The sequence below is a fragment of the Silene latifolia genome, chromosome 3 (genome assembly GCF_048544455.1).
Source record: "Silene latifolia isolate original U9 population chromosome 3, ASM4854445v1, whole genome shotgun sequence".
Lineage (NCBI taxonomy): Eukaryota > Viridiplantae > Streptophyta > Magnoliopsida > Caryophyllales > Caryophyllaceae > Silene > Silene latifolia.
The window spans coordinates 15,413,837-15,426,758 of NC_133528.1; the positions used below are offsets into that span (position 1 = coordinate 15,413,837).

At 36.0% G+C, this 12,922-nt stretch overlaps 1 protein-coding gene across 2 annotated transcripts; it reads left to right on the top strand.

Moving 5' to 3' along the window:
• The first annotated feature begins 7,655 nt into the window (after window positions 1–7,655).
• Window positions 7,656–11,453, top strand: LOC141647282 (acyl carrier protein 2, chloroplastic). Of its 2 annotated transcripts, none has more exons than XM_074455409.1 (4): window positions 7,656–7,896; window positions 9,900–9,989; window positions 10,184–10,306; window positions 11,094–11,453. In XM_074455409.1, the coding sequence occupies exons 1-4, from the start codon at window positions 7,831–7,833 to the stop codon at window positions 11,211–11,213; spliced, it is 399 nt and encodes a 132-aa protein (XP_074311510.1). In that variant the 5' UTR covers window positions 7,656–7,830; the 3' UTR covers window positions 11,214–11,453. The 2 variants fall into 2 exon arrangements, with proteins under 2 accessions (XP_074311510.1, XP_074311511.1); XM_074455410.1 differs by having other exon boundaries at window positions 7,708–8,920; window positions 9,369–9,989.
• Window positions 11,454–12,922: the final 1,469 nt, after the last annotated feature.

The following is a 12,922-nucleotide window of genomic DNA, read 5'->3' on the forward strand; positions in this document are numbered from 1 at the left end:
AGACAGATTGGAATAACAAGTAGATAGTGACTGCCTCCCTGTGGAGATCGACCCTACTTACCGCTGACTTTTGTTAGTAGTACTTAGGTATTAATTTTTGGTACTGAACGACGGTATCAAATTTTGGCGTCGTTGCCGGGGAGGCAACTATTTTATTTACTTGTTTCTTTTTGTCTGTCTCTAGCCTCAAGAAATTTATTCTTTGAGGCAGTTCTTATCTTTTTCCTTAGCGTTGTTTTTATAGGCCCTACAGGTCCTACCTAGACAGTTCTGGGTAAAAGATCATCAAAGGGAAGGCTTGAGTACCTTTGATCTTCCAACTATGTTCCATCCTATGGCGCAACAGGTGGTTTACTGTAAGAGATGTGGTGCTGCTGGGCACAATGCCATTATTTGTTTGACAGGGAACGATGAAGTCTATATGTTTAGGCAGCGTAGATAAGCCAGTCATTCTACTGCATATATGCCGCCACATCCGTTTCAGCAACGAGGCTATCAAAAGCCTTCATCCGTTTGGCCACCACAACAACAAGCTCTTCTTCCTGATAATCTGAAAAAAGAGAATGCTGAATTGAAGTCTATGGTAAAGGCACTTGTACTTCAAATGCAAGAAACCTAGAAATCTAGGGAGACTCACCTCAAGCTACTTAAATCTCAAGTAGCTCAATTAGCTGCCGAGTCGGATTCTAGAAACTCAGAGACGGTATATGCTGTTTTTCCCGTCAGTAGTCTTTCCCATGAAAGACCCGAGTTGTCTATTGATGATGAAGACATGTATGACTCGGAAGTTGAAGGTGTTAATGAAGATGAAGCTTTTCTCGAATTATTCACCGCGGTTCAGCATCAGGAGTTCGATCGAGCAAATTACACCACTCGATCGAACAATTTGGAGGAGGATTTGCTCGATCGACCAGATGTGAGCGTTCGATCTAGTATTGCTGAAGAAGAGGACCTCGATCGAACACCCTGCCTTGTTCGATCGAGTGAATTGTACGGAGAAACTCCTCGATCAAGCACTACGCATTCTCGATCGAGTGATATGGGCACGGAGAGTAATGATATGTCACTTTGGTCCGTTTTGGATGACGATATGGACGAAGACAATGGTTATGGTGAATCCCCCATTTTCAAAGTCGAACTGGATGCTTTAGAGGCTGCGATTTACAGGATAGAACCGGCAAAGGAGGGGTATGAGAAGGTAGCTGAGTCAGTGACTGTTCCTAGCACGGAAGAGGTAATGTATTCTTCTGTCGATAATTCCGCCGTTAGGAGAAATCGACTTGAAGTAGTTAACGATAATTTCATTATTGTTGGTATTAATAGTACACTATCTCATATGACTCCTGCTTTTTATTTTGATGCTCGACCCCCTCCCGGATGGACAAATAAGTTAATAATTTTTCACCATATTTGTCATCGGAAATTCATTAAGCTAAAACGGTACCTTAGATTGTTTTTAAATGCTCCTCAGCTCCTTTATTTTCCACTTACGATTCATTTGAGCTTTTATATTCCGCCCATAGCTGGAGGGTAGAATTATTTTGTGGATAAATTTGGGAACTGTCATAGGAAATTCGTTAGACTTAAACGGATGTACATTTCAATTTCCTATGTTATTATTATTTTAGGGTGCTACTTACAGTCTTGTGTAGCACATGCGCAGTTATTTGATCGATTGCTGCGTGCTTTGAGTTGCTTCGATTGTGACCAATTGGAGCAATTGGATGAAGAAAAGAAGGTCGAGCTGGGACCTGTCTGAAACTAGCGTTGTCCGGGAGGCAACCCGAAGTTTAAATTTTTAGTTGATTTATATTTTAATTTTTGTTGTGTGTGTAATAATTTATTTTCGAACCATAGACTGTGAACGATTTAGAATTGGTTTTTGGTCGTCATTTGTCTGCAGGTACCACTCGATCGAGCATTCTTATTACTTGATTGAGTGCTTAATCCGTTCGATCGAACACTCATATTCCTCGATCGAACACCTACATAAATAGATATATCGATCGAGTAACCAGTTCTCCTCGATCGAACACTTTGGCAGCTGATTGTACTCGATCGAGTATTCTATCTTCTCGATCGAAGTACCACAAGTAGGCTTGTTTTGTATTGTTTTCAATGACGCCACTATGAAGCTATTTGTGACCTCCCATGTTGCTGGCTGGTTTGGGGAGGTCCCTACTTCGCGTATTCTTGTGAGTTTTCCGCATCTCCACTCTCTCCTTTTTAGTTTGCATTTCCTTTCCCTATTTTTGGGTACAATGAGGGCATTGTACGGTTTGGTTTGGGGAGGTTATGCATCCATATCTATGTCTGCATATTGTCTTTACTGCATTTTTGTTATAACGTTTAATTTCTGTATGCATTGTTATTCATTTTTATAAAATTCAAAAATCTCATGAAAATTAGAAAATTCGAAAAATTTAAAAAAAAAATCACGTTTATTTTAGCATATAAGTTGAGTCGGAATGGTGTATTTCGATGATGAAATTGCACTATAATTTGTCCTTTTTCTTAAGTCTTGCATTAAACTGTTATCTTTTAACTTTGTCTTCTGCATATCTACGAGTTTATGTTAAAATTTAGCTGAACAAATAGACTTGACCTGAAATTTTGGCAAACTACTTATAATTTCTAAGATTTAGAGCCTTATAAACTGATGTCATTTATGACCAATTTCATGTAGGATTGTGAGTAGTTACTCCCTCCATAACATGTTCATTAATTTGCACTATATGAAATTCAATTGCTTATTGCCTGTATACATACGGGTTTGTGGTTGGTGTCACATGCAGGGAGGCGCTTATACTCCCACTTTCTTTCATTTTTACCCATAAACTCCACATTAGCCAAATTTGCCTTTTGACCCTTAACTACATCCAAATTTAGCCTGCCTTGTCAAGCTAGTTAGTGTATGTTTTGCGGTATATAGTTTATTGTGCCAAGTTTGATTTGTATTGTATTATCGGGAGTTGGTAATTTATGGAAGAAGGAGGATGATATGATGAAAAATTTAAAAGTAAAAAAAAAAATCGAAAAAAAAAAGAGAAAGAAAAAAAAAAACCGTGGAAGAAAAAAAAAAAGGAATTTTGTTTGTAGATGGTTTTTACTCCTATGCTTTATTTATATCTTATGAGGAGTAATTGTTGGTTAGTGAGTTGTTTGTGCCAAAATAAAGGCACTTTTGCTTAGTTTTGAGATGGATTAATAATCGGATGTTGTCACTTGAATTGGTTTTGGCCAGGTTGCTAGCTTGACTATTAGCCTCACATTTCCAAAAATGTTTTGCCTTTTCTTACCCATTACCTCACTTTACCATATTTTTATAAGGCCTCGGCTGTGACGGACCTTGTTTGGTTGGAATGTATGTGCACGGTAGTTAGAATTGTCTATCATATTAGCTGCATACATGTTTACGTGGGTCGTAGTTTAGGTGAGCGACTATTTTTCTTCTTCTCTTACACTCATATGCTTACCCTTTGCTTCATGATAGAAGAGTGACTCGTGAGAGTCCATCATTAAAGGTCTTGCAAGGTCGACGGTTCAGCTTTATTATAAACATCTTACAACCCGTTTGCATTTGATAGTTTTTGCTATAAGTGTTAGTTTGCTGCATTAAATCGGTTTAAGTGGACATTTGTAGCTAGCTCTGAGTTTTCTTTTCTATTCCGTTAGTTTTGCATATCGTTTGCTTGGGGACAAGCAAATATTTGGTTTGGGGAAGTTTGATGCGTGCATTTTATATAGACTTTTTGTACCGTATTTGCACGATTCTTATGCATATTTAGTAGTGTTTAGCTACAAATGTCCCCCGAATTGTCTACTTTGGTTTGTCTTGTATTATTTGCAGGTATGAACCGGAGAGGAGCATAATCAAGCTTATTACATGTCCCTATGCATGCATTTAGGAGATGAGTTGAATCGGAGCTTGGAGACTGTTGGAGTATGTGTCCTCAACAATAGTGCGATCACATAATTAAATCTCATATAAAAAAAACGTAAGGGATGATTCATTTATATAGTCAACTGATCAACATTAATCGGTAACGATTGGCTTGCTAGAGTTTGACGTTACTGTCGTAGGACGGTGGTGGTCAGTTGATCCTTTAAGGTCAGACCTAAAGGATGATGCCCTTATCAGTAAAGTTGATTAATTGTATGAAGATGCAAGTTAATCAATTCCTTAAAATTGAACAATTTATTTGTGAGAGAGAATATTTATATCATATTGTAATGGGATTAAATAAGATTTATTTTAGTAATTGAAATACTTTATTACTAAAATTGATTATTGTTTGTGAAACAATTGAGATAAGAATGAATGGTTAATTATAACTATAAGATGTTGTGAATTATAATTATATGACCCATTTTATTTATGTGATCAAGTATCACTGGTCAATTTGTTGTATGTAATTTAATTAATGTATAAAATGATACTCCCTCCCATTCAAAATAAACCTCCCTATTTCCTTTTCCGTCTATTCACAATAACCTCCCTATTTCCTTTTTTGGTAAGTGTTTGTGTGGTCCAAATTTAATTGTATGGTGGGGTAGTGTATTTGTGTGGTTCAAATTTAATTATATGGTGGGGTAGTGTGTTTCCTTAATATTTGTGCCAAAATGAAATGGGAGGTTTATTGTGAATGGGAGGGAGTATTTATTTGATAAATATGCATTAAATTAATTAATAACATGTAACATACTACATGTGACATATTGTGTGACAAATGACAAATTGACAAAATAAAATGGTAGTCCATTTTATGTATATGGACCGAAATGAAGAGGGTTTAGTGGATGGTGGTGATTTATTTTAATAAGCTAAAATAACATCATCATGACACTACTTACCTAGCCTTACATGCCTAAGGTTTTGATAAGAACAAAAGGAAAAAGGAAGGACCATATATTGGTCTCCCACCCTCCCAAAACCGTGACTCTCTCCCATATACTAGAGAATTTTTATTCTCTATTCATTCAACTTATGCACATTAATTCATTCATGCATACCTCTCTCATACTTTATTTTATCTTTCTCAAAAACTAGAGAAATGATAATCTAAATTGTTCAATCACATTACTAATATTACTAATGTAATATATGAGTATTAGTAATCAATTTTAAGGTAGACTACTAAATAAATATCTAGTTAATATTATTTAGTAGTGATAAGGGTTAAATCTTGGGTGCAATCAAGATGAGAGCTCTTAATATAGAGTTTTGGAGGATCATCCTAATACTCATTATAGCTCAAGAACAAGTGAAAGTAGGAGACCTTACTTGTGCCCATAAATCCGAAAATAATAATGTAAGGGACATTATTTTTCTTATTAATCTCTTATTTTGTTATGCATGCACTAGATCTAAAGAACATAAATTAAGAAGTTAATTAGTTAACTACTATAAGAGCCTAATAATAGGTATATGAACCTAACATAGACTACTATTTTGAGATGCGCAAAGAAGTGAGATAGCTAGGCGAGCAAAGAAAGAACTTTATATTGTTAGTGCCTATTTTGAAGAGCCATATCTCGAGTTCTACAACTGATTTTCAGGTGATTGTTATTGTAGATGAAATCTTGTCCTCTTAGCTTTCCAACGCCACCGGAAACGCTCTGTTTGCCCAAGTAACGAAGAAATGGCAGCCGTTTGAAGTTCAGTGCGCGAAGCAGGAATTGTGCGCTGGAAAGTACTCGATCGAGTACTATCTTGTTCGATCGAGTAGTTATTGTCTTCGATCGAATGACTTATTTTTGATAGTGTTCGATCGAGTACCTAAAGTCCTCGATCGAGAGGTTTTAGCTTGGATTTATTCGGTCGAGTGATATAAAGTTGCTCGATCGAGTGATTAGCTTATATACTCGGGATTTTTATCCCGTGTTAGGTTTATTTTATGTTAATAATCACTTCCCTATATAAAGGAAGTCAGGATTAGGTTAAAAACACTTTATCATACTGTTTTACTCTTAATCACTGTTTTCTCTCTTAATCTCTGCTGCTACCTTGTTCTTATTGTCGGATTCGCTCTTTTGTAATTTCTTTTCTCTTTTTTATGTTATTCCCCTTTTGCACATCTCTTTTTATCATGTTTATTATTTCTTTATCTTTCGCTCTTGTTTTATTTACCACTATGTTTAACTACTTCTCCTGCTAGGATTTAGGGGATTCAATGAGTTGATGTTAGTTGTTAATTAGGTTTGCAGATCTGTTGCTAAAATCTTATCTTTGTTGTTAATCACTACAACTAACTGTTCTTGTCTACTTGAGTCGCACAATTAGATAATTAACCCTGGTACACTCTGACCTTGATCGGAATATTGGAATGGGTAAGACCCGCAGTGAACATTAGGATGCTTTAGTGAGGGTGGAAACTAAGTTAATAGTGTTTTAGGGTGAATTGAGACCGGAAGGAGATATTCGTTGCCCCTTAGACTGATTTATGTGACCGATCTATGACCTTAGTTGCAACTATCTGACATTCATTGGTACCCGACAATCTTAGTTCTCTCTCTTTATGTTAATCCCTTTTATTCCTTTCTCTGCTTTAGTTAGTCAGTTTAGATAACAAATCAACAAAACCCCCAGTTTAGTGACATTAGAGAGATTGGAATAACAAGTAGATAGTGACCACCTCCCTGTGGAGATCGACCCTACTTACCGTTGACTTCTGTTAGTAGTACTTAGGTATTTATTTTTGGTACTGAACGACGGTATTACAATACCACAAAGTAGTAAAGTAGTCGGAAGGGTTCGAGTTTATTTGGTTAAATGAAGTTATTTGACAAATAAATTGAGTTTTAGGGTTGGTTCAAACTATTTGAGGCCAACTTATTCACGTTATTAGTTGTATTTTTTTCCTTATTTTTAAACAAAATCGTCACTTAATCTGACAGCTTTACCTTGTTTTCAAACATTAAAATAGCTGTAACTTTCAGAAATAGCGAAAGGGGAAAGTCGGGGACTAAACCAGCAACAATTTATAATAGATATACTCTGTATGATAAAAAAAAAAGAAGGGACTTGCTAAATCCCACATATTTTTTCGTCTTATTCCGAGTTTATCCTTCTCATTTCTTAACCTAATTACTCAACTCTCACCAATGGAGGAATCAAACCCCCCCTCCCCCCCAAACCCCAACACCCAACAACGAACAACCCCTCTCCCACCCCTCACCGCCTCATCCCCGCGCCGCTTTCCCCTTCCCGCCCCCATAACCGCGCTCACTGCGCCATATTCGTTGCCTCGACTAAGCCGCAATCACCATTCGATCCAACCTTCACTCGTGACAAAGGTGTTGGATCAACGACGGGGCTGGGATGCAGTTGACGGCGAGGGGGAGAGGTCGGCGCGAGGGCAGGCGGCCGATGCTGGTGGAGGTTGATTAAGGTTGCGGGAAGGCTGACTGTAGGGGTTGGGTGGGTGTTTTTTTTTTTTGTTAAAAAAGGGCAATGATGGAAAAAAACTAGCAAAATGTGTTGGATTGAGTAAAATGACGTGTTGGATTTAGCAATTGCGAAAAAGGATTCTCGTGAAGTTGTTAAGCATTCCCTTTTTATCATACGAAATATCTATTATATTTAACCCGTTTTAAATTTAAAGACGGTTAATCAATCTTAAACTAGAATTTGAGTGCCGAAAAATGAAGACATTGGACAAACGTACTGTAAACATAAACTATAGGAACTCACGCTCTTCGTATTCTCCGTCTTCGTCTCCTATTTTAACCGCTTTTCTCCTTCTTCCTCTCCCTCGTACCACTCTCTCTAACTAAAACCCCAATCTTCCTCGCATTTTCTCTCTCTCTCTCTCTCTTCAACTTTCATCAATGGCTTCCATCGTTGGTTCCTCCGTCTCCTTCAAGGCTTCTCCTACTGCTCTTCTCAACTCATCTGTACATTTCCTCCCTCTCTCTTCTCGATCTGTCCTTGTTTTTGTTTCGATCTGTTGTTTTTGTTTCGTTTTGATTGTAATTTTAGGGTTTCGTTTTGATCTGCTTGTTTGTTTCGTGATTTGATTGAATTTCATGATTTAAGCTGGGTTTTGTTGAGTAGAAGTTCGTGATTTGCTAGATCATTCTTGCTATGTTTCATTTTATCGTCATGGATTTTGATAAACGTATACAATCGAATGGAACGGAACTAGGTTAGCTGTAACATTTCAGACTATTCAATGTTCGTCTCGCATTTTTTGAATAATCGGAAGAACAATAAACCTTAATTAGTGGTTTAATTAGTGGTAAGATGCTTTTCAATTAGTTGTTTACATTTGATTAAAATACTCCTCGGAAAGTATTAAAACCCGTTAACAAGTAGTTGAATTGGAGATTTGGAGGGAGGAAATTTTAGCTAGTGACTAGTGTTGTTCATGGTTGAAGAAAGTAGTGATAAATCTTTGTAATGTAGGATGACATCATGTATTGAAAGAGATTTGAAAGTTTACGCCTTTTATGCGATGAGATCTGGCATTTTTCTGTTAACTTATTCAAATTTAGGAGATGAAACTTGGTTGCCTATATTTGATAATGCAATATTGCTACCTATAAGTTGTAGGTGGTTGGCTAATTACCGAGCTTTGTGGCTTTGTGATAGTTTTGTTTTTATAATTTGTTCGAAGATATTTAGTGCGGAGTACTCCTCCGTTCCATTTATATTGTCCTAGTCACCTTTTGAGAATTCAAAAAAAAGTGATACTATTGGTCATTTGCTGTCCTATTCCATTTTGGGGTGTTTCAATCAATTGCTGTCCGTTCTATTTTGAGAATGAACTTGATAAGCAATTTGATCATTCACACACAATTTGGTCCACTTGTTATTTAGTAATTGGCCCCTCCCCTTTTCTTGGTCTTTGTGCCAAAACCAAAAGACAACAATTGACCGGGACGGAGGGAGTATAACAACTTTACCCTTTGAGTTAAGGTAGTGTTTGGCAACACGAAATTGATTTCATTTTCATGATTTAAAATGTAGAAATCCAATTGTTTGAATTCAATTCCAAATCCAATTCCAAAATTGTGTTTGGGAAACCCATGGAATTGGAATTGGGTGAGACGGATGTGGGTCGAGGTCATCAGATGTTTTCTATTTAAAAAAAATAAATATTTTCACGGAAAATATTTGCGATTGGAAAAAATATCATAAATAAAAATATTACGATGAAATTTGCATCACAAAAATAAAACGTAAGAAGTGATGGAATTGAAATGACTACTATATGGTAGGTATTTGAGAGCCCCAATTTTTAACTAGCTTGGAATTGATAAGGAATTGAGTCAATTCCAATTCCAAATTCTATGGATTCCCAAACACTTCAAATGTCTCAATTACGGAATTCAATTCCAATTTAAGGTTCCCAAACATACCATAGATTAAATTGGGAGCATTTTAATTATAATGGAGGGAGTAGTAGTTACTTAAGTAGGGGGCAATATTGGACGTTCACTTTTTTTCGTTACTAAATAAAGAAATGAGATAATTAATTTAGGATAAACAAGAGGAAAAGAGGATGATATAAATGGGACCAAGGAAGTAGTAACTAATATCGCCTTCTATTAGTTTAATTTCTACAACTATTGATGTTTGATGGTGGTGTTGTTTGCTAATGACACAAGATGTGATTTCTATGTTTTGTTTTTACATCATTATATGGGGAGTGTTTTTATTGTGTAGCTTTCGTTCTCCATTCTGTAACTCTTAATTTGAGAATGTCTATCAGACTTTTGTGCTACAAATAGCGTTATGATAAGTGATTACTTGCTTTCAAATCCTTTTGTACGTTATTATCTCATAGAACGCTTTAATTTCATGTATCAAGTTGGAACTAGCATGAGTTTTATGTTTTTTGCAATCTCCCGTAGCATTTATGAACTCAAAACTTATCCTATACTTTTTGTTGCAGTTTTCTAGCAAGAATTATGGGCCAAAACCATCGGTTTCTTTCTGGAGGTCAGACGTTCCGAAGATGCCATCATTGAGTGTGACTTGTGCTGTATGGTTCCCGTTTTTTTCTTTTTAATTTCATCGTTATCACATTAGTGGTCAAACACTGGCCACTTGAAACTTAAATCATATGGAAGTTAAAATGTCTTTTTTGGCTAGATTAAGAGTTGATGTGATTGTCAAGGAACATTCTCTGATCAAGTTCGTCACTTTCTTGTGTCTTTGCTCATTGCTTTTAAACAGGCTAAACAAGAAACTGTTGATAAGGTTATCGAGATAGTTAGGTCGCAGCTGGCAGTTGGAGAGGACACCACAGTTACTGGAGAATCAAAATTTTCTGAGCTTGGTGCTGATTCTCTAGACACAGTAAGTTTAGCCGAGCTTTTGTTATATTATTTATGATTTCAGGACTTCAGCTGTACAAGTTAATTCTTCATATCTTTGTTTGGTGCAATGTCATGAGGCGATCTTCAGCTGATTAGCAAATGTTGAGACTTTATTTGAATTTGGGGGCTCACTTAAGTAGAACTACGAACTTTTTTTTGTTTGTTTCAAATGCATTAAATGAAATAATTTATAAGATGTGGTTGGGTTGAAACATTTTATCAGAATTTGAGTCATTTTTTATAGATTCAAATTTGAGCATTTTTTGATTATGAAGATTTTGATTGATGGAACAATGATTTCGTAGCTCTACTTAAATGTGCTTTCTGCTGATTCTCATATAGGATGATTTATATTTTGTTCATTAAATTTAACAATTGTTGTTTTCACATGCTTTGCTGTCCAATTTAGCCAAGTTGGTCCATAACGACAATTTTACATGAACCCATTTTTGATAAATAATTTCACCCTCACCTGTTTTTTAAGAACTTTGTTTTTAACATTAAAACTTGTTCCAAAATTTGGGCACGTTATCCTGAGTGATTCCGATATCTCATTATCTCTTACGATATTGAATTAAGTTTCTTATCATTTGGAATGAATAGAGAAACGTTATCCTGAGTGATTCCGATATCTCATTCATCAAAACTTCTTACAAAAAGATAAGAGTAGCCGTTTCTACTGAAAATCTGGAATAGAGAGATTGTCTTGTGAGGTTTCGTTCTGCAGTGTCTGTAGTTGTTTATCTTATCATACTTTTATTTTACAGGTCGAGATTGTGATGGAGCTCGAGTCAAATTTCAATATCACTGTCGAAGAGGAAAGTGCTACTAATATTTTAACTATTAATGATGCAGCTGAGATGATTGAAAACCTTACAACTGCCTAGAAGCTCAAAAACACAAGATTTCCGACCCATTGTACCATGGGAGGAGATATGCCATTTGTAGGGTTGAGCACTATATATTTTTTCCTTTTGCTGTTTAGTTTGAGTCTATTCTTCTAACTTTTTGGTTAATTTACGAGAATTTCGCCTGTAGGCTTGAGCTTGAAATCCTTCAATCTTCGATACAGGGCCATGTTATTTATGGAGACTAGTTTTTCTTTATTTAAATTTGATTCGTCTCTATATTTAGCTTAAGCATGCTCAGAGCTTCGCTCTGTCGCTCCATTTGGTTATTTTCCAATGCCTGTTTTTAGGCTTTTATTAGTTCAAGAATGAAGCAACTCCGACATCGAATCTTGCTATCATTCTTCCTCATTAATGGAAGACAGATTTGAGTAGTTCGACATTCACTTTTACTTGTCCTAGCAACATCCTAATTTCGACATAGCTTCAGGTTACCTTAGAGGGTAACGGGGTTATTTCTAGCGACCAGCGAGTTCCTCAAATATCACAAGAGCAACATTGTCATGTTAGTAATGTCTAAATCTCTAAGTTTAAGTTCTATACCGCATTCTATTGCTAAGTAAGCCACCGGTAAGAATGCCAGATGGTCATGGCTGTGCACTTGTGCAAATGCCATTGTCGATGTTATCGGGCTTGAAACAACCAACTAGTCTTGCTTGTGACGGACTAATTCCGTCACAAGCTTGTGACCTCTCACAAAAAGGGGGAGGGGACAAGGTGGGGCACCCCCCATGTGCTTCCCACTCACCTCTTAATGGACATTTTGTGAGAAAACGGTATTCGTCACAAGCTTGTGACGGATATCGCCGTCTTCAATGAGAATTTGTGTGAAACAACAGAGCCTATGCAAATGCCATTGTCGATGTTATCGGGGTTGAAACACCAGAGCTTATATTGTTTGGTGGGGAGAAAGTTGGGTAATTTGATGTTTGATAGTATGGTGGTATGAGGTTCTAAATCCATACTTGCCTAATTTTGTTTGGTTTACCACAAGTTATAGAAGGGGGGAATGGAATTTAAATATTGATCAAATCTATTCCATTCAATTCCAATATACCCAACCAAACGCCCCTAATACTTTAGTTTCGGATGAAAAATATTCCACGACACTCGTATAATATTACTTTTCGCTAACTTATAACATCACTTAATAATCTCATCATTAAATTTGAAAAGTTAAAAGAAAATAAGCGTTAATATATTATTGATTATCTTTTAATACCATTATATAATAATCTTAGCCATAGTTAGTTCTTTATAATCTTCTCATCTCACATACACGTGAAATAATAATTCATATCAATATTCAATACTATATACTGTATTAAATCCAGAAACCAAGGGATTTCAATGTAATTAAAAAAATTTATACAAATTAAATATACTATATATTTTTAAATCGATAGCACCGTGTGATGGACCTGATAAAGGTACCTTAATGTAAATATTATATAGTTTTGGTTAAAAGTATAGGAAAAATTACAAATAACCACCTTGTATTTGTGTTTTTTTACAAATTACCACCACGTATTTGCGTTTTTAAAAATAACCCCCAACCTTTAATGTATATTCCCCAATCACCACCGTATTTTTGTCCCGAGCATCATTTTTCTAATTTTTTGTCTCATTAAGTGACAACTTAAGTGAAATACCCAAACTACCCTCCAATACTCATTCTAATACACTAA

Coding starts and splice junctions, on each gene's coding strand:
- LOC141647282 (XM_074455409.1), top strand. CDS start 7,831: ATGGCTTCCATCGTTGGTTCCTCCGTCTCCTTCAAGGCTTCTCCTACT. Junction 7,897..9,899: donor CTGCTCTTCTCAACTCATCT/GTACATTTCCTC, acceptor TTTTTGTTGCAG/TTTTCTAGCAAGAATTATGG. Junction 9,990..10,183: donor CATTGAGTGTGACTTGTGCT/GTATGGTTCCCG, acceptor GCTTTTAAACAG/GCTAAACAAGAAACTGTTGA.